At 31.3% G+C, this 22,476-nt stretch overlaps 2 protein-coding genes across 2 annotated transcripts; one reads left to right on the forward strand and one right to left on the reverse strand.

Moving 5' to 3' along the window:
* The first annotated feature begins 5,873 nt into the window (after window positions 1-5,873).
* On the forward strand, window positions 5,874-8,057 carry LOC112422174 (protein FAR1-RELATED SEQUENCE 5-like). Its single transcript, XM_039834754.1, has one exon. The coding sequence runs from the start codon at window positions 5,874-5,876 to the stop codon at window positions 8,055-8,057; it is 2,184 nt and encodes a 727-aa protein (XP_039690688.1).
* Window positions 8,058-11,775: 3,718 nt separating this feature from the next.
* On the reverse strand, window positions 11,776-15,065 carry LOC11431148 (gamma-glutamyl peptidase 5). Its single transcript, XM_003616640.2, has 4 exons — window positions 14,748-15,065; window positions 12,529-12,678; window positions 12,264-12,431; window positions 11,776-12,039 (listed from the first exon to the last, which is right to left on the reverse strand). Exons 1-4 carry the CDS (start codon window positions 15,063-15,065, stop codon window positions 11,938-11,940), a joined length of 738 nt encoding a protein of 245 aa, XP_003616688.1. The 3' UTR covers window positions 11,776-11,937.
* Between the last annotated feature and the right edge of the window lie 7,411 nt (window positions 15,066-22,476).

The raw sequence follows: 22,476 nt of genomic DNA on the forward strand, positions 1-22,476 counted from the left end.
TGATAAGTGTGAGATTTTTATTGGAGATTTGAGAGTGTGGTAACCGTTGGATTAGGAGAAACGTGGAGGGTTGAGATTGGTGGGCGCGTGGCTGGCTCGTGGTATAGTGGGTATCGTTGTCATTTGGTACATGAAATATCTAGATTCTTTTTTGGTCCAATTAAGTTGTTTTATGTGGTGATTCTTTATTCATGGTTTTCTATCATGTAATAATGAGACCAAAAGGGAAAGTATATAAATAATCATGAATCGTGTGTCATTTTTCCTTTTAATAATATTTTTTTTTTAAATAATAATAATAATAATATGTTGAATGTAAACTAAAATAAAATGGTGTGTCAGTTAAGTAATGGTGTAATTCTTTGGATTAAAAAAAAGTTTAAATATGCTTTCTTACAAGGATGAATTCTCATTATAATTTACAGTTTTTCTTTTTTTAAGTTTTAGTTGTAAAATTTGGGTGTACAAACAGATAATATGAAAGGGTATAAATCATCATTTTTTTTGCTGAGTTTCTTATTTATGTTCTTGCACACTTTTTGATAGATCAAGCATGGATTCAACACTCGTAAAAAAAAACATGGATTCAACATGTTAAATGCATGGTGTAAGAGAATTGATGTTATAACTATGCAGCCTTGTTTTTCCCGTTATTGGCTTCATGTAATTTGAAGTTTAACTGAATCATTGCTTGTCGTGAAGGGCTGAAAATCTGTTTCATACTGTTACAAGAATAGAACTTGTAGACTAATGACTAGAGTGAATAGGCTATTTCGTCCTAGCTTTGTATGTATTGGTCGATTTCGTTCTTATGTTTTTTGAGTTTCAGATAGCTCATTTTAGTTGATAAACTATTTCACCGTTATCGCTGTTGTCAGTCTCCGTTTAACTGATGTTAATGTGGCCGTTAAGTTGTTGACTTGAATCAAAACAATGTGTTTCAAAGGCTTCAAGCAGTCAAAACGTTACGTTTCATGGGCACAAAAAATCATTTATAGTGCTAGAAATGTAGCTATTGACAACAAAAACTGTCATTCTAGCCTTATAAATGATCATTTGTGACCATTGAACGCGGTGTTTTGACACCCTGGAGCCTTAAACACATCATTATGATCAAAGTCAACAACTTATCAACCACATCAAGATCAGTTAAACGATGACTGACAGCAGGGGTAACGCTGAAATAGTTTATCAACAAAAAAAACTTATTTGAAACTTTTGAAACTTAAAGGACTAACTTGAAAATTATGTCAAACTAAAAGGATCAAAAGTTGTATTTAGCCTGAAATAATCAACAGGTCATAGAATTTTATGAACTTTGATCAAATTGATACATCCATCACATCTCGCCGTTAACAGTGTTGATGTGTCACATTAAGTGTTTCTACATGTATAAGGACAAATTTAATCGATTTTTTTTTTTAAATTTTTTTTTAGATTTTTTTAACGAAAACCATTACAAATTGTTACACTATCAAATTGATCCATAAATTATTCATTAAAAAGTTGGTCCCTGAATTGTATTACTCACTATCAAATTGATCCATGAATTATTTATTTTATCTATCAATCTAATCTTTGATATTGTCAAATAAATGTTAAAAATCAAAAGAATACGTTTAAGAGAGTAAATTGTTTTTTTCCAACACTTAAGTTGCATATATCTACTAGCAATGATATATGTATTCTAACCCATAAAGCAGGTTGTGAGTTTTATGTGCATAAACCAGGATAATAAGTGAAACATACAACTTAGTCTACTTGTGACCAATTGCAACCTAAGTGTTAGAAAAATGTTATTTATTATCTTAAACACATTCTTTTAGTTTTTAATATTTATTTGATAGCATCAGAGATCAGATTGATTGATAAGATAAATAATTCATAGATAGATTTGATAGTGGGTGACATAATTCAAGAACCAACTTGATTTTTAATGAATAATTTAGGGATCGAGTTTTTTTTTTGTTGGTAAAATGACAAAAGAAAAAGAAAAAAGAGAGAAAAACCCTAAAAACAGGGCTCAGCCTGGGGCATCAAGCCTCAAGACTGACTTCAACTCTGATGGGGGAGCATGCCAAAAAGTCACATCTAATCTTGAAGAGCGCCCGAGCTTGGCCAAGAAATATGCGCAATGGTTGCCCTCTCGGAGCACATGTTGGAAAGAAATGTTACGAATATGCTCCTTTAACCCAAAAATCATCACCAACAAAGAGGCACACACATGCATAAGAGAGTGATCTGGGTCTTGAAGAAGACGAGTTGACAATGTAACAATTTGTAATGACTGTTATTTAAAAAATCTAAAAAAATAAACCAAATTTTTCAATCAAAGTCGTCCCAATACACGTGAAAGCTGATTTGGAACTCCACGTCAACATTATTATCGACGAGACTTGACGGAATGATTAATTGATTGATACTCATAAAACTCAAGGACATATTTACTATTTCGGAAAATTCAAGAATTAAATTGATCGATACATACAAATTTAAGGACGAAATAACCTATTAACTCCTAATGAGTACAATAGATTGAGGTTAAACAATGAGTCTATTTGGTTATATGTAGTTGTTTTAAGTATCATATTATTGCTCAAAGTTGACTATTTAAGTTTAACACTTAAAATTTCTCTAATTTAACACACAAATTCTTTTTCTAATCTAACTATTGAAGTCCCACATAAGAAGCATCAAGAGTACTGAGAAAATTTGTGATCTAAGAAAATTGATCATTGAGCCTAGTTTGAATTACATCAACCTTAAGTTTTTTTTTTTTTTACATAATTTGAATTTAAAGTTGAAGAAACACAGTGGTCATTGGTCCGCTTATATTTTTTCTGTCTTTTTGCTTATTAATTCGTTTGATCGAGCTATCGAACGAAACCGAGTTATTAACGAGTATAAACCAAGTATTTCACGAGCTTAAATCGAGTCAAATTCAAGTTGAAAAAAAGTTTGTAACAAACTTAAGTTGAATTTTGAACCGATCCAATTCTTTTCGAGTCGAATAGAGTTAAACTAAAGTAGAATCATTTCCATTTTTTTTTGTTTGTAAAAAGTATAATTTTTGAAAGTTTATATTTTACATTTTATTTTTTTCATCATAATTCTCCTAGTTTATTGGGAAGTAAAGTTAAGAAGAAACATAAGCATGAAACAAATTATTGGGAAGTAAAGGAAACAAATTATTGGGAAGTAAAGGAAACAAATTCATCACTGGAAATGAATTGAAAAAGATGGAAAAGGAATTAGAATCGAGCGTGATGGTGCAACAATGAAAAAATCAAATCGAAAGAGATTATTCTTGAGCTATGTAATTGGGCTAGTACATGTTTAAGTAATATTACTCTTGAATTTAAAGTAATATTCATTTCGAAAGAGATTATTCTTGCGGTTTGGTTTGGTTTGACTTGATTGTTGAGATGCAAATCGAACCGGACCGCGCGATTCAGTACAAAAGTCATCCGAATTCATCCGAACCAAGTGCGGTTTTTTGCGGTTTCGATTTGAATTGGTTTGATTTACGGTTTTTTTTATTGGATTGGTTTGGTTTTAAACACCCCTAATTTCATCTATTTATACATCCATTCAACTATCTTCCAAATTGCAACAGTATACTTTTCTTAATATATGTCCTGTATAATTTATATGGATGAGCACGATATTTACTTTATTGTTTTTAAACTGGTCTAGAAGTGTAGAAGTTATTATAATTTTATTTTAAAATAATAAAGTAGCTTTTAGCTGGTAAAAACACAAAAAACATAAAGACAAAAGGAGTCAATTTATCGACTAGGAATAGGATCATGCTTATCAGGACAGGGTGAAGATAACTACTAATACCATTTTTTTTCCGATAATTAGATATTTTCATTGAAAAGAAAATAAGTCCAAACCCAGTAATACACTGCAAAAACATTACATACCTTCTAAGAGCCGTAGATAACTCATACCATCTATTCTAGAGAATTGGACAATAGAAACACCATACAAATGTCTAGAGCACCAATCAAACCTCACACAGGACTTGAATTAGGTTTTATAAAATATTTTTTAGGCTTAAATGCAATTTTATCCCCCCTATTTTGATTGAATCTGAATTTTACCCCTCCTATTTTAAAACTCGGAATTTTACCCCCTCTATTTTGATTGAATCGGGATTTTGCCCCCCTTATTTTAAAACTTGGAATTTTACCCCTCTATTTTACGTTTTTCAGAATTTTACCCCCTATTTTAAAATAAAGAACCAAAAAATACTAGAAAAATAAAGAAACGATTAAAAAATATTAATTTGGTAAAAAAAATATAAAGAAAACAAGAAAACACAAAAAAAAAACTAAAAAAATAGAAAAACAATGAAATTTTAAGATAAAAATCAATTAAGAATACATGAAAAAACTAGTTTGCACCTCTAAATATTTGCTATTTTCATGTATTTTCATACTAGTATTTTATTTTATTTTTAGAGATCATACCAGTTTTATGCATTTTTTTCTTGTATTTTTTATTCATTTTTTTTAGTATTTTTTTGGTTTTATTTTTATTTTTTCATTAAAAAATATTTAATACAAATAATTAATTATGTGGATAAAATAGGGGGAGGGGGCAAAATCCTGAAAAACATAAAATAGGGGGGTAAAATTCCAAGTTCTAAAACAGGGGAGGCAAAATCCAGAATCAATAAAAATAGAGGGGGTAAAATTCCGAGTTTTAAAATAGGGGGGTAAAATTCAGATTCAATCAAAATAGGGGGGTAAAATTGCATTTAAGCCTATTTTTTATATTAAACACGAAGGATTTATTGGGAATTTTTGTAGGACTTGTTGGGCCGTTTTTCTGCACTTGTCGGGCCTTTATCAACATCATTATCAAGAGCAAATTGCTCTTCACCCTTTCAAAATTGCTGCTCATTCACTTGATCTAGCGGGAGTTAACTCACACACACGGCATTTTTCAGCGGTAGGTAACTTACGCTGACACTTTTTAGATCAGTTAAATTACTTTTTAAGTCGGGTCAATCGATCTTAAAAATGTCAGTATGAGTTAACTACTGCTGAAAAATATCGAGCGTGAACTCCCACTAGGTTCTGGGTAGGGAATGAACAATTTTAAAAGGCAGAAAAATAATTTTCTTATCAAGAAGCTTAATATCATAACTTATCTACTCATCGCCATTGTCATTTGCCAACGAGATATGAGGATCGTAGTATGCAATGTCTACTGCTAAATCTGAGCCATTGGATTAAATAAATAATTAATTAAAATAAATAATAATAAAAATATGAAAACTGTCCAATTACATCATGTCGTGCGCGCGTTATTTTGTTTCTACCAGGGAAGTTATTCATCGTTGCTGCAAAAACTAACTAGCTTGTGCCAAAACACAAAGAACACTAATATTCAATTGCCCTTATTTACTTTTTCGATTGTCTCAAATCTCAGGTACGTCTATTGTTTTTTCTCCATTGGTCATAACTAATTTCATATGCTGATCCATTACTTTTACTTGTAATATTTTTCACTTGCTTGTCCTCATTACTTATATAAGAAACAAATTATTTCACATGTTTGTCCTCATTCACTTTTATGATTACAAAAAACTAACCAACAGAGTTGAGAATTGATTTTAAAATGTGATACATTAAATATTATATATATGTTTCTTTTGTGAGTTATATATACTCTTTTACGTTAATTTAGATTGTTTATATTCATGTATAATTGTTTCTTTTGTGAGTTATATATACTCTTTTACGATGATAATTTAGATTGTTTATACTCATTTATAATTAAATAAGGTATACATTTGGCTACCGCAAATAAGATATACATTTTTTGTTTTTAGGAATTTTTAAGACTTTTGATACAAGATGAATGAAGATTGGAATCCAAAAGTAGATATGGTTTTCTGTAGCTTTGAAGATGCTTGGGAGTTCTGGAACACTTACGGTGGTAAGGTTGGATTCGGAGTGAGGAAAGATTATACACACAGAAAAAAGGATGGTTCAGTTTCTTCTTGTAGGTTTGTTTGCTGCAAAGAAGGCATGCGAAAGCCAGACAAGCGAGATTATAAAACAAAGAATCCAAGACTAGAGACCAGAACAAATTGTGAAGCAAGGTTAGGACTTAAGAATGTGGATGGAAAATTGATGGTGCATGATTTTGTGGAGGACCACAACCACGAGTTACTTTTGCCAGAAACAACTCATATGTTGTCGTCTCAACGAAAGGTTTCTGAAATTCATTGTCAACAAATTGAACTAGCTGATAGTGTCGGTGTACAACAAAAGAAATCGTTTGATTTATTGAGTAAAGAAGTAGGAGGCAGAACTAACTTGGGTTTTATACGTCTTGATCAAAAGAATTATCTTCGGAAAAAAAGAGAAAGAAGTTTGGTACAAGGGGAGGCCGGCTATTTATTGCAATACTTTCAAAGAAAGACGGTAGAAAATCCAACTTTCTACCATGCTTATCAGCTAGATATTGAAGATCAAATCACCAATGTGTTTTGGGCAGATGCTAGGATGCTGGTTGATTACAGTTATTTTGGTGATGTTGTTTCTCTTGATTCAACATATTGCACAAATAGTTCGCACAGACCACTAGCAATCATCTCGGGATTTAACCACCATCGAGGAGCCGTAATTTTTGGAGCTGCATTATTATATGACGAAACTGCTGAGTCATACGAGTGGCTATTTGAGACATTTCTAGAAGCACATAAGCAGAAAATGCCTCAAACAGTTTTTACTGATCAAGCCAAATCAATGGCAAAAGCATTAGCCGAGGTTATGCCTGAAGCTTACCATGGTTTAAGTACGTGGCACTTGATGCAAAATGGAATTAAACACTTAGGAAATTTAATGAAGGGGGAATCTTATTTTCTTAGTGACTTTAAGAAATGCATGTATGGTTATGAAGATGTAGAACAATTTGAAGATGGTTGGACATCCCTCCTTATAAAGTATGGTGTTCAGAAAAATAATTGGTTGCAAAGAATGTACAATATAAAGGAGAAATGGGCATCTTGTTACATGAAGAAGACTTTGACATTAGGGATGCGAAGCACTCAACTTAGTGAAAGTGTGAATGTAGATATTAAAAATTTTATGAGTAAGAACTTGGATTTAATTAAATTTTTTGAGCGTTTTGAAGATGTTGTAGAAGAAAAGCGGTATAAAGAATTGAAGTGTGAATTTGAAGCACGCCAAAAAATTCCAAGACTGAAGAACTCATATTCTGATATTTTGCAACAAGTGTCCAAGCTTTATAATCCTACTATTTTCGACTTATTCCAACGTGAGTATGAGTTGTTTGAAGCATGCTTTGTGAAAAGCATGGACATACAAACATCATCATCTACTTATGTTATTGCCAAGAAAAGGAATATGGGAGAATGGCAAGTGACCTTCGATTTGGAAAAGAATACAATTTGTTGCTCTTGTCGTAAATTTGAAAGCTTTGGCATACTTTGTTGTCATTGCTTAAAAGTCTTCATTCATATGGACGTTACATCAGTGCCTGAGCCTTATATTTTAAAGAGGTGGACAAAGATAGCAAGAAGTAGAGCTTCACAAACTATTGGTGTTAGTCATGTGGTAGAAGACTTGGATTTATCTCCAGCACAATGTTATAAGGAAATTTGTCCCCACTTTATTAGGATAGTCACAGAAGGATGTAGAAGTCCAGAAGCTGTTGAGTTTCTTAAGGAAGTTGCTGATGAATTGGACGAGCAAATGCTAAAGTTTCAAAATATGCAAATAAGTAGTGAACAAGTGAATGGAACCTCTAACAATATTAAAGAGATATCAATTACTAATGATTGTGCAACACAAGTAAAGGGGTTTAAGAACAACGAAGGTCCAAAGGGTTCAAAACGTTGGAAAGGTTGGGTAGAAACAAAACTGGCCAAGAGAAAGAAACGTGCGAAGTCCATTGCTTCACAAATTCAAGAACCTATGGTATTATTAATATATTTAGTTTTATTTTTTGTTTTTGTTGACTACATAAGCTTACCTTTATATTCCTTTTTTCGTGTAGAAGAACAAAGGTAAGCAGGGTTCCAAAAATATAAAGAGGCGGGATGAAGTGTCAAACATAAGTGCTCCACAAAGTCAAAAGCAATATGTTGTGTCCAACACTAGTGATTTACAACGTCAACAGCCATTTGCATCGTCAATTACAAGTGCACCTATATGGCTTAATAATGCATACAATCAACCATCTATGGTTAGCTAATAACAATTTGAATTTGTGAATGACCTTAACTATGTTTAGTGTTTAAATTATTTTGGGTTTTATGTAGGGAGACGATGGAACTTCTAGTCAATTCGGTGTTGCTAGTTTTACTAGCTTATTGATGGTAAATTTCAAATTATACGATTCACTTTCAAATCTATATATATAATATTAATTTGCATTTTTTAAATTATAGGAGCAACTTGATGATGGTACCAGAGACTTGAATTGAGGCCCATAGTTGTATCGAGATGTTGAAGAGCTTATGATACAAATTCAGTGTTGACATGAGTTTTTTTTTTTATTAGCTGCTATTTTTGATTAGTTATTTAAGTGTTATCATGAATTTTTAATTAGGTGTTGCTTTACATAAGCCCCTTTTACAATTATTGTACTATTTCTTTGTTGTTTGATTAGGTGCTGTCAAATGTCAATGCAAGTAAAACATCCATTTGCTTTTCTTGTTTACAAAAGTAAATGAATTCTATATTGTTATAATTAGAACCAAAGTATAAAATGAGGATGAATACTTGTGTGGAAACCACAAATGTAAAACATTTGGACACACTCACACAAATTGAAGGTGCAGTAGCTGTCTTTGGTTTTGTTTGTGGGGTGGTTTTTTTCCAGTTCATGCTTCAAGGGCTGGTCATGCACGGATGTTGGCTGCTATGGCTTTTGGTTTGTTTTTCTTTCAAACAGTAGTGTAGGTAATGGTATGGTATTGGGGGGTGGCAGCCTTGCTGGAGTTTTTTGTCTAAGTTTTTTCTATGTGAATTATGAGGAAGGGGTATGCGTTCTTTTGTTATACGGGAGCAGCTGTTTTTGTATAATTAACATATAGGTGGCCCTTACGCAGCTCTTTTTGTCTTAGAGTTTTCAAACCAATAACAACATCGACGTCTACAATCATCAATGGTTGCGCTGAATTCAGATATATCATTGCTTACCTTATTGTAATAATCTACAACCCTTTTGGCATCCATCTCAAAGTCGACATTAGTGAGTTTCAGCTCATGTACCCATTGGATAGCGTATGAGAGGCCCAAAGCTTCACCTATACCCGATTCACATATAGGACTAGACCGTAGCGTCTTGGCTGCCACAAACTGTCCAGCTTCGTCCCTTATAAACATATCAACACCAATAACATTCAAGGATCTCGTGAATTCCGCGTCAACATTACACTTAAGCCTTCCCGTGCCTGGTTTCTGCCACCTGATGTGCTGCTGCTGTGTGGAATTGCTGCCGCCAGCTGATATGGTGCTGACAGCACGCATAGCAGGTTGCTGTTCGCCCTCTCCCAGCACTGAACTGCTGCTCCTGTCGGCTGATACGGTGTTGTTCGCCCTCCCCCAGCCTAGCTTTACACATATATGCTTCCTTCCATCCTTGTAACAACTTACGCGCACATTCAAAAATAACTTGACAGGTTTCCGACACATTTTGCCAAATTTGCATATTCCGTGACTTCCAAAAGTAAAAAAGAAATGAATTTAATAATGTATTTTTTTTTTTAAATAATCAAAAGTTATATTGTTTTAACTTCTCTAAAATGAGTTTGTACCGTCATTAAAATAAGTTTTTTAATTTAAAATCCAAGCAACATGATATAATACTCCAAACCAGTACATGTTCAAAAAAATAAAGGCTTAATAGCAGTTTTGTACAATCTCTTTTGCACTTTCAAATCCTACAAACTAGTATGCACTAACCAAACCAAACTCTACCAAGCCACAAGGCATGCATAATAAGTCCACACAACTTGCTCCATTACCCAATGACCATATTTCTATTTAAGGAGAACTAACTTTTACTAAAAAAACCTCCTAAATGCAGTACAAAATCCAGTAAAGCCAATAAATCTAATTGCAACCCAACAACTCACATGGCAAAATACAAACATAATCCTATGACAAGAGCATGGCTTGAGATGTGGATGTCCAACTCGAACTCAATGAAAAATGCGATCATCCTCCAAAAACAATTCTAATAATTGTCCGAATTTGAGACTGAGGCAATTTTAAAGCTAAGCCACCAATACCAGAAAATTGCAGAAGAAATATTAGTTAAAATCACTTGTGACTCCTTAGTAAAATTACTCACCAATTCACCATCCACCTCAAAGCACATAGCAAAACACACAGAGCCACACTCAATAACTTATCCATTTTATAGGAAGCACTAAGCAGTGATTTCTAACAAAATTTCTTTTTAGTTTTATCAATGTTAAAACCTGAAAAACTTATCTCCCGGTTTAACCCAATTCACAGAACCCAATAACATGTATATGCCAGATTTTGAACCGCAAGAAAGATGAGAAGTGAGATGATGAGAATTGAATAGAGGACCACTGATCACTCAACGATGAAAATTTTGATCCCTGGTTCTTCAAATCGCGTTTCGCAACTTGAATCGGCACATACCGCACCCAAAAGAAATTTAGGGGTTTGAATAGGTGATTGTTGAAAGAGACGGTGTATCTGATTTTTGAAGATTTTGTCATTCTCACTCACTGAGTTGTGTGTTCTTGTTTGCCATTCGAAAACAAAATAACGCGCGCACGACATGATGTAATTGGGCAGTTTTCATATTTTTATTATTATTTATTTTAATTAATTATTTATTTAATCCAATGGCTCAGATTTAGCCGTAGACATTGCAGCAGAAGATACTGCAGCTGAGGATCCAAATCCATAAAGTACCTTATATACTTCATCAAACTGAAACCTTCCATCATTTAGCTATAAATGCTAACTTGTTTGCAAATTTTCACTCCAAACTACTATCCTCCACAACAAAAAAAACTATGCTAATTCGAAACAGTTACAGCCATAATACATAATGTTGAATGAAATATTTGTGATTTGCAAGCATTTTTGGTTCACTGTCATTAATTTTCAGGGTGCGACGGGTTGTTTTTTCCATTGACACATTGTTAAAAAGTTAGACATAAGAAGAAAGTAACAAACTTTGGTTTCAGCAAGTGTGTTACCTTTTGGTCAAATCAGAAAGTGAGGTTAAAGTACGTTTCAAATTTAAGTGGTAAAATTTTAAAAACATTGAGAAAAAATATCAAGGATGAATTGCTTAACAAAATTTATTAGTTGGAGAGTAATGAGTGGATGATGAATTCAATGATGAAAGAATTGAAAATGAGAAAGAAAAAAACGAGGAAGCTAGAGGTCGTTTTTAAGTTACATTTTGTGACTGTGTGAACCACAATTTTTGTTCTACAACTAGAGGTTGACAATATTCAAATGTCTATTAATTTGTTCTAAGTTCGTAAAATTGAGACATTTCTTCTTAAAGAAGACATTCATGCGAAAAATTATGTACCCTAGCTAGGTTTAAGGTTTTGAATTTGAAAATTTAGGTTAAAGAAGAAAAAGTGAAGGGAAAAATAAGAAATATGTAAATTTGGCATGTTTACGTGGTTTTTCTCAAACATTAAAATGGAACAAGTTCTTTTCTTTAACGAAACTTATTAGAAAGGTTAATAGAGCAAACATAATATAACATAAAAAGCGTATTCAAGAAAATAAAAGTTAAACATCAAACTCAAAATGTCAACCTTAAAAGTTAAAAAACCGCAGTCATAATTTTGCCTTAAACTTAACTAAAACCAATACCATAGTTGCAACTTTTCAACATTATCACTAGACTATAGAATGTTATGTATTCATTCCATTTCATTCAAAACCCATTCTTAAGAAAGCTGGTGCAAAGTTTCTTCCAGGCATTTGTATCTGGCTCTAACAAATGAGCCCTCTCCCTCGCTCCTATAGCAAAAGCTTCCTGACATTTAAGACATCCTCTATGAGTAAATCAATCAATTCAAAATATAATTCAAGTTAATGGAAGAGACGGTGCTTGAAATTGATAGTGTAATCCAGATTGTTCGATCTCAGATCAACGATCGAGATCAATTACCACGTAATCCTAGTTCTTTATGATGGTCGACGTGCTCTAAAGTAATAGAAAATTGAAATTCTCTAAATAAAACTAGAAATTGGACATACCTTGATGAAATTACGTTGGATGAGACGATCGATAAGAAACAAAAGAATATCTTTAGAGTACTCTGGATGACCTTGGATTCCCATAATATGATCTCCATATTTAAACATCTCAATTCCAGTTTTATCTGACCTAGCAATTACCTCTGCCTTTGCAGGTAACTCTTGAATCTAATTTGATAAAATAGCACAAGTATAACCATCAATTACTATTATATATTATGATAAAAAATATTTGAGGCTATAGTAACTTTTTATGTATGTATACCTCATCCCTGTGGCATTCGATTATGGAAAGCTTTGTTGGAAGATCAAGAGAAGGGAAGGAAATATGTGATGACAATGTTATGGTTCTCACACCAATGTCCCAACCAGTAGGAGAGCGACCCACCTTTCCTCCCAATGCACGGCCAAGTACCTTATCAAATATGATGCTGAGTTATTAACTTCATAATTACTCTATTGTTGTATTTTTAATTAAGTGTAGTTTCACGAAATTTTTGAAATGCAAAATCATTAAATTGACATAATTGAGGATCCATTTAGTTCTAGTGTTTCTTTGTTTGTGGTAGGTAGGTAGTTCAATTGGTTAGAGTTAAAGGGTTTAAGAGACAACAAATTTGAGATGTCACAAAAAAAAAAAAAACCCTATCAAAAGAGAAATATTGACATACTAACATTTGTCTATAAATTCCTTAAAAAAAAACATTTGTCTATAAAAAAAAACTTGAAATCAAACTCTAGTAAATGAGAAATACTAACATTTGTCTATAAAAAATTACAAACTTTGCATTAGAGAAGACCTTAAGCAAGTTTTTTAGAATATTGCATTTTAAACATAGATATTTTTGATAATTCTAAAAAACTTTGATAATTTTATAATTAAAAATGAAAATTCATAACTAAATATCCTACTTTATTTTCTGTGAACAACTAAATATCCTACTAGTCATCTACACAAAATAAAAATTGAAAACGTTTTTTTGGATGAAAAAAGTTTTAAAGCTTAAAACGTGAAACCCTAAGTGTTCAATTGATGTATTTTTTTTAGGGCCATAGACCTGAGGCATGCACCCCACACTGACATTGTCAAACTAGGCCAAACATTATCCCAAAGGTAGCAAGTCCATACACATAAAGCAGTCATAAACTAAGTAAAAGTACTATATCGTATGATAGATTCATCACCTAACTGATGCATGTGAATATACACACCACACATTATTGGACCACAACCAAGCTAAGTGAGGCAAATATTTGCAGAAATTGAGATGTTGCAAAGCCAGTAAAAACATTCTTCAAAAGGAAAAGATTTTTCTTTTATTTGTGATTAAAAGGAAAAGATCACAATACCAATATTGTAGGAAAAATTGAATACTGTCTAAACATATGGCGACGAGTATAGTAACATAAAGTCTCTATTATTGATATCTACGTTTTTCTTATTTTGGTCAACACATATTGACGTATTTATAAAGAAGTTAGGTCAATTTTTAGTAATTTTTGTTCCCATATATAATGCCAAGTCAGAAAATTAAATGCTCACAAGAAGACAAAGGCATATATATAGTATAGAAAAGTAACATAACTCTATATATAGTATACTATTTTTTTTAAGGGTATATGTAATATACTTTATACTTATTATACACAAAGCTAAATTCACTCTTATTATACCAAATTAATTCATATTTCTAACATGTTTTTTGTGTGGTATTTCACACAACTATAAAAACTAATTCTTCATGTAAAAGATGATCATACAAATAGAAAATCTAGCTCTAAAGAATTTCAATACATTTTAGAATTCAAATTTAAACTTGAGAATACTCTCTTTATGGGAAAAAGACTTGACTCTAAACTTAAATTTCAAACGTACTTTTTATGGGAAAATAATTACCATAGAAATCTAATTGATATGATCAAATGTTAAAATGTCTCACATGATCAGGTTTTACAAAAAAAAACCATTTATGTAAAAGTGGAACACTTATACTATAATTATCACGTGGACATGAGTATTTTTGGATAAAAAATATCCCCATGGCTTCAATCATGGAAACATTACTTCACACATAATAATCCCTCTTGATCTTGTTTATAAGAATAAACGGGTTAATAAAAGTTGATGTATTTGGACTGAATTTTTAACTAAATACATACTTTTGTTGACTAAATTTTCTCTAATAAATAAGACCGAAGAGAGTATTAAGTTTTAATCTTGATATATGCTCACATAAACAATGACCCAAAGCCTTACATTTCTTCACACATTTCATACAAAGATCATAATATACTAGACTAAAAAGTTATGAAATTGAATGCAATGGACCAAGTAATTTGAAAAAATAACTTAATTCAGTGTAATTATATGTGTCTTCATGTTGGTGTCAGACACAACACATGTCCGACACAACACATGTCCGACACTAGGACACGCTTAATCCGATAAGTGTCCGTGCTTTATATAAATTAACAATTAATTACCTGGTGGCCAAAACAAACGCCAATGATTTTTGTCTGCATGGAGTTCAATTTCTTAATCAATGTGACAAGATCACATATCCATTTCTCATTTCCATAAGCATCATTACAACTACCAGTGATCACAAACCCATCATAAAGACTCAACTCATCATCCTTAGGAAACTCTCCACATGAAACTTTGTACATGTCCCATGTCTCATTTTCTTCCTCCAACATTTTCAAGAATACACCAGAATACCCTCCATGCATCTTTATCACATACTCTGAATCCTCTGCACATAACAACACACCAAATCTCTTGCAACCAATTTTCTCCATTATCAAGTAGTTTTTTTTTTTACTCCCTTGCTACTCTCTCTCTCTGAAATTCTAGAGAGAGAAAGTGAAGATGAGAGGAACTCTTTCTGCTTGTAGTTTGCATGAAAGTGACAATGTTGGTGATTTTTATAGGACTGATGTAATGTTTTGTCCTTGCTACATTTTTATTTGAAACCATTCATGTATTGACTAAAATGTGTCTTTATTAGCAAAAAATTAAGGTTTCTTTGCAAACAGCATTATTTTATTTTGATTTTAAAAGTTAATCCGGTGTTACTATTTCTGTTGACAATTTTTCGATGTTATTAAAAATCGAGATTTCTTTTTTTAATTTCGTAGTTATATGAATGTTGACCAGCATTATAAGCTAAAAGGTAAAATAAAATCTTAATTTAATGATGATACCCAATTGAAACAAACACACCCTAATGTTTCGGTTTTATTTTGATGGTAGTTTTATCACATAATAATAGTAGTTTATGCAAAATTTAAGGTCACATGGTTTAGGGTATTATCTTTAGTTAATGCAGAATGAGAGGAGGTATTTATAGCATAGAATTAATTAAAAAAACCATTGTTTTCTATTAATTTTTTATGTAATAATACATTTGTACTACTAGTGTATTTTTTTTTTATGCAATTAAATGAGAGGAGTAGTATTTTTTCTCCTTATTCAGAGAAACAAAATAAGGATCTCTCGTAAATACAATTAATGACTAGATTTGTTTTGTACTCATTCTATAGAATGAAAAAATCTTGTGTTGAAAAATTAAAATGAAAGAATCCCATTTTGGTGACAAACAATATAGTTTTATTGTTTCCCTTAAGGATGACAAAACAACTAGTCTATGACTACCCCTAAAAAAATAGAGTAATGATACATAGACCACCTTAGGTGGTATGTATCACTTATACACCCATATACAATTGTGACATGTGTCCATGTAGTCCCTACACACACAAGAAACTCACTTTTACACACTCTCACATGAGAGTGGTACATAGTATGTATGGAGAAAAGGGTGTTCATGAAACATTAATAAAAAAAATATATGCTAATAGTGACATTGTCCGTAAAGTATAACTCAATTGAAAATGTCGATGTTACTGGATTGTATTTCATCTTTATTTGAATTTAAAGAACTTGGAACATCAAGAGGGGTGGTTGCTAGTAGTAGCATGGGGTAGGTTTGGCTACCCCAATTTTTTTTTATTTTCTTTTCCCTTTTATTGAAATAAGTGATTTTCACGTCAATTTTGTTTTTTATTTTGTAATTTCGTCGTCTTTGTGCGACGTTGTTTGTTTTTCTTGTTTCTCTCAGGTATTTGATCAGTTCAGATTATCGGATCAGCTTCGATCCAGTGCAGATCCAATCAATGACTTTGGCGTCATCCACATTGCAGATCCGGATACATGGTTATTTCGGAGATTTAAATATAGTCATATGTGTAGGCAATTGTATTTTGTCGTTTTATGCTATTAACATGGATGATGTGAGCCTGTTCACATATTCATACTTTTAGTTTTTAGCGAATTTGCATTATATTGATGTACTCTATCAATTTGAATGAATGAATATCTTTTATTTTGTCAAAAAAAAAAAAAAAAGAATATCACATAATTCGTTAATTTATTTCCTCTTAATTTGAAATTTCTAGTCTCTTCAATAAATATGAAGAGAGTTTTGTTAGTAATGAGTATGTTGCAAATGAAAATTCTAGATAAATTTGACTCTTTGGAGCACCATTTAACTCAACATTTTTAAATAGTTATTGTCTTTCTTTTGAAGGAAAAATAGTTATGGTTATTTTTTGTTTTTTTTATGTCAATTTAATTTACATTTATATAAGTAAAATTATCGTGCTTTTTTCTCATAAGTTAATTTAATATATAAATTTTTAAAAAGTAACTTTTTTCCTATATATTTGGTCCTCTCGTGGATTTATTCCTAACATCGTCGCTGAACATTTACTTCCTAAGCACTCTTGGGTGCTCCTACCTATCAAAACGTATTGAAAATGTTTTGAAGCTATAAAGATCTTTTTTATGCATTTTTATAGATATTTTTGCAAACAATCAGCTTAAAATTTGATCTCTTGATCAAGACTTATATTGTTTTGTTTATTGAGTTTTTGGCGCTGAAAAAATTCATAATTAATTCATCTTTAGTTAAAAAATTCTAATTTTTTGTGTAAAGCCATTTTTAACATCCTAAACATGGCCAGAAAAAATCTTGAAAAATTTCAACCTCTTAATCGCTTTTCTAGACTTCGCGTATATATATTACATGGTCAAAAAAAAATAAAAAAAATCAAATTACATTACATTGTTAGAGTATTTGTTTTCATCTTACAAAGTCATTTTAGATTTCGTGTGTATTATAGAGTCAACTTCAACGATTAATCCGAAAAATTATACAGGGTTCAACAAAGTTGTAGCTAATTATGGCAGTATAGTTAATTGCCAAGATTCTCTATATTTTTCCATTGAACCTCCTTTATATGTGGAGATAATAAAACACCATCAAATAAAAACCGTGGAGCTTTTGTCAAAAAAACAAAAAAAAACGTGGGGCTAATAAACCATTATAAATTTTTAATTACTCTATAGTTAATGAGATAAGCCAAACAAATCATAATATACATTTACTCTAATTAATGAGATAAGCCAAACAAATTATTTTATACGCTCAAACATTAACATTTTCTCTGTTGTTAATTATAAACAAATTTTGATTTTTAAGGTTCATTCAATTAATGATGTATATGATCTATATTATGGACCATATACATCATTAATTGTATGAACCTAAAAAATAAAAAATTGTTTATAATTGACAACAGAAAGAGCGTCTCATATGGGTATTTAATTGAAGAATAATTATAAATTTATTATAGTGAGAAGTGTTTTTCAATCAATTTTAAATCGGTTTAATCGATCTTAAAATGTTCAACGACACTTAATTACGGAAAGAAAGTCAAGCAACAGCTAAAAAGAGTAATTTGAGAAGTGAGAAAATTAATTTTCTTGGAGTGTGATTCACAAACCATGAAGCACTTTGGGCCTTTTATCCTTTGTTTGAGCCTAGTGGGTTTTCAAGGTTTCTTTTATGGAAATTGTTTTCTCCCTTTCAAAATTGCTCATTCCCTTAATTATGTGCGGCGCGAGTTAACTTACGCTCGACTTTTTCAATGTGAGTAACTCACGTTGGACATTTTTTAGCATGAGTTAACTCACGCGAACGAGGAAAAAGAAAAGGGAGAGGAGCAATTATCTTCTTTTATTGAAGTCTTTTATTCCCTTTTATGTGGTGTAAACAATTATGTTCTAACCCCTTTCAACAAAGAAAAACAAAAAACTTACTCTCATAAAATGTTTCAATTGCTGGAAAATCGAGAAGATTTGCAAAAATAGAGATACAATGAGTGACAAAGAAGAAGAAAAGGTGGAATCACACCATTTTCTTGGATTTACAATCCGCAAGGAGAGAAAGACAAAGAGATAAATATTGTGCAAATATGAGTCTTATAATACTCTTTTTACAACATTCTCTCAAACACAAACTTTTTTATTATATAAAATCAATGTTGATCATACACTTTAAAAATGGATTTCACATAAAATTGTATGGCTCATTACCAACATCGATTTCTATTAGAGGATAATGTTGATACATCACCTACACACCTTCCATCGGCTATAGCAAGTCATAATGACAACTCATCTAGTTCATAGATCACAATTTACTCTTAATTTAGTTAGTTGCAAACATTTGCTTGTTATCCAAGTAAACTTCATTTTTAGATCATCAATACAATACATGCGTTTTCTCTCTCAATTTCCTTTGATCTTTGATATCATAATATGGTATCATGAGCTTTTCGAGACTGCTTCCGCATACTTGAAGGTTCTTGCAGAATCATAAGATTTTCTTTACATCTTCGTTGCAATTTTTCATAATTGCTTTTTATTCACAACAATTTCTTGTTGATTCATCGTTTTCTTAGATTTTATAGATTCTTGAGCTTCATATCGAGTTTTCATGGCATGCAACATCAATGTTTCCACCAGTCATGCTTAGAGCAATGTTATCACTGATCCTTCACAAAATCAAGATTTAGAATACTATGTGCATCCTAGCAAAGGTCCCAAATATGTGGCGGTTACACCCAAACTAGAATGTGTGAATTATTTAGCATGGACTTGTGCCATGTGTTGATACATGCTATATAAAGCATAATTATCTAAATGGCAATGTGACAGGTTATGTCAAAGAGTCACAAATATCTCAATCTCATTTAGAACCATTGTTTATTCAAGAGCAGTTTGACAGTCTTGTAGCCTTGGTCCCTCTATTCTGATAAGGTGCCTCAACATCAAACCAATCATGTAGCTCCAAAGCTCATTTTGGTCATAAAACAAATTAATCTTACTATTACCACATTTTTCTTTAAATTTGATATCAGTTTTACAACTATACAATCACTCTTATTGCAATCTTGAATTTTCTTATTCACAATGTATCATACAAGATTCCAAATCCAAGATGATTATTGGTTTGGCTGAGCAAATGTTTGGAATGTACAAGATTCTAGTGGATGCCACAATCTCAAGTTCAGTGTTTACACTGATAACACTTTACTATTTCTAAGTCAGTCATATGGGAGAATGTTGTTAATGAACAAGCTTGTTTGTGATACTTGTCAAACATTAGCAAAGCTAGTTCTAAAACTAGAATGTTGTCAACTGCTTGTTTGTGATACTATTCTGAAAACATCAACACCTACTTAATGTTGGAAGGGCACGTCTTTACCAATCTAAACTTCCTAATTCTTTTTGGTCTTATGCTTTGACTCGTGCAACTTATATAATTAATAGGATTTCAAATTCATGACAATTAGTTCACATATATACTTATACTTGTCATGAATTTGAGGACCAGAATTGAAGAATTTTTATGTCCAATTTCTCGCTAAGCGAGGTCAAAGCGAGGCATGTCAGAGAGCTAATAAGGAAATTTGGTTCTGAAAGTGTGGCTAAGCAAGATAAAGCCTCGCTAAATTGCAAAATTTTATAGTATTCGGAATAAGCCTCAATTTATTTGAATTTTTTTACCAAAACTTGCAAAATTGCAATTTTGTTTCCACTAAACATATACTCACGGGTCAAATTTTGTAGCTATGGTTAGAACATCATAAGGACTTTCATCATGAAATTTTATATTTTTTTAAACAAGAGATGAATTAATTATGAATTGTTTATTATGATATAGCTAGAGTGCAATGCACATTTTTACCAATTCAGTTTTTCACGAACACACAAAGTATTTGCAGATATATAGTAGATTACTATATAGTTTGAGACAAAGGTCCAATTGGTGTTTAAGACTACTTCTTGTTACTTCTCATTTTCAAGATCAATTGGCTAATTTCTTTACAGAATATTTCATTCCTAAGCCCTTTCTAGTTTGATTTTCAAGAGGAATTTGGTATACATTTATCAAACTTCATCTTGTTAGGGGGTATTAGAGGATAAAGTTGATACATCCTCTACACACCTTCCACCGGCTATAGCAAATCATAATGGCAAGCATCTAGCAGTTCATAGAACACGTACAATTTACTATTAGTTTAAGTAAACTACTCAGTAGCTCCTTCTATAAATATCTACCTTGTAACTAACTTCATTTTTAAATCATCAATTCCATAAATGAGTTTTCTCTCTCAATTCTCTTTGATCTTGATAGCATAATAAAATTGAAAAGAGTTAGATATAGAGAGTGTTGAAAAAATGTGATGCTTTTAAAAAAATAAGTTTTTTTTTTTAGATAGATGAAAGGACAATAATCATTGGAAACTCACACACACAAGTGGACGAGTAGGGTTTGGACTCCGGTCACGAATTCCGACCTAACAATTTTGATATTTTTTCCAATTGAGTAATGAATATGGGCTAAATCAAATAAATTTTATTGTAAAAAAAAAAATTAAAGGGAAAAAAGTTAATTGTTCAAATTGACCTTGTAAAAATAACTTATTTTTTCCTTAAAAAAATAATTTTTTTGAAGGAAAAAACTTTGTTCCTCAATTTATTTAGAAAGGATCATCAAAACATTACATAGTTAAGCTAAAATAAGCCTCAATTTATTTGATTTTCTTTATCAAAACTTGCAAAATTGCAATTTTGTTTTGAGTCACGGGTCAAATTTGTTCTATAATTTTGTAGCTATGGTTAGAACATCATAAAAACCTTCACCATGAAATTTTATATTTTTCAAACGAGAGATGAATTAACTATGAATTGTTTAAGAAATTCATAATTATGGGGAACGAAAAAATTCATAATTAATTATTACCTTGTCAAAAAATTCTAATTTTTTATGGAACACCGTAGTTCAACGTTCTAAACATGCATGCACAAAAGTATGAAAAAATTCAACCTTTAAATCACTTTTCTAGACTTCACGTATATTAGAGGATCAATAATATAAAGAATATAAAATTACAAAGTTTTTTTTTTGACAAACTAAAATTACAAGTTAGAATATGTGTTTTTATTTTTACAGGGTTACTTTTAAGACTTGTATTACAGGGTCATAACAGTTAACCCAAAAAATAATAATTGCTAATGGCAATCAAAATATGACTATTTATTTGTAAAAAAAAGTATGACTATTGAATTTATCTTTTAATGTAGTAGATTGAAGTTTAAATGTTAATAATTTTAATTGAGAAAAGTTTATCTCAAGTTCAAATGCAATTGAGACGGTTTTAAAAATGGTTATTATTTATTAGTACCACTTTAATTATTAATACTTTCTTCTTAAAGCATTTTTTTTGAAGTGAAGATCCATTTTGGTCTCTGACAAATTCTGTCGGGGCTAAATTAATTCTCAACAAATAAAAAGACTCTATTTAGTCTCTTATAAAATAAAACCGAGACAGTTTATCGTTGAACCTATGATATATACAATTAGCTTAACTATGTAATGTTAACAGTGTCAATTAAGTGTCAACAATACATGTGGCAAACAATACATGTGGCAATCAGTTAAGACAACTGAATTACCACATATGACCAGTGGCAGAGCCACACCATATCTCCCCCCACCATATTTGAAATATACCAGCATTAGATTTTGCACACAAATTAAATATATGAATTGGAATATAGGATTTTGCACTCAATTTATTCACTTTATTTTGATTTCCCCACCATGCACGCAAGCAAAACATGTTACACTCTCTAATATATTTAATTTTTTAAAATTAAAATAAGCAATTTTTATCACACTCCACCTCGCTATATGTTAAAATGTCTCATATCGATTGAGCGATGACATGAATAAGTGTTTATAAATGGGAGCAATATTTACATCACATGTCATTTTGTGAGTTTACTTTTAAACAC

This window comes from Medicago truncatula, chromosome 5, assembly GCF_003473485.1.
Source record: "Medicago truncatula cultivar Jemalong A17 chromosome 5, MtrunA17r5.0-ANR, whole genome shotgun sequence".
In the NCBI taxonomy this organism is placed as follows: domain Eukaryota; kingdom Viridiplantae; phylum Streptophyta; class Magnoliopsida; order Fabales; family Fabaceae; genus Medicago; species Medicago truncatula.

Bases quoted from the DNA above. Each gene is read 5' to 3' on its own strand.
- LOC11431148 (XM_003616640.2), bottom strand. From the start codon at position 15,065: ATGGAGAAAATTGGTTGCAAGAGATTTGGTGTGTTGTTATGTGCAGAG. The intron at 12,432-12,528 runs GTATACATACAT...TTATCAAATTAG, and splicing joins TCGAATGCCACAGGGATGAG to ATTCAAGAGTTACCTGCAAA. The intron at 12,040-12,263 runs GTATGTCCAATT...CTTAAATGTCAG, and splicing joins TCCAACGTAATTTCATCAAG to GAAGCTTTTGCTATAGGAGC.
- LOC112422174 (XM_039834754.1), top strand. From the start codon at position 5,874: ATGAATGAAGATTGGAATCCAAAAGTAGATATGGTTTTCTGTAGCTTT.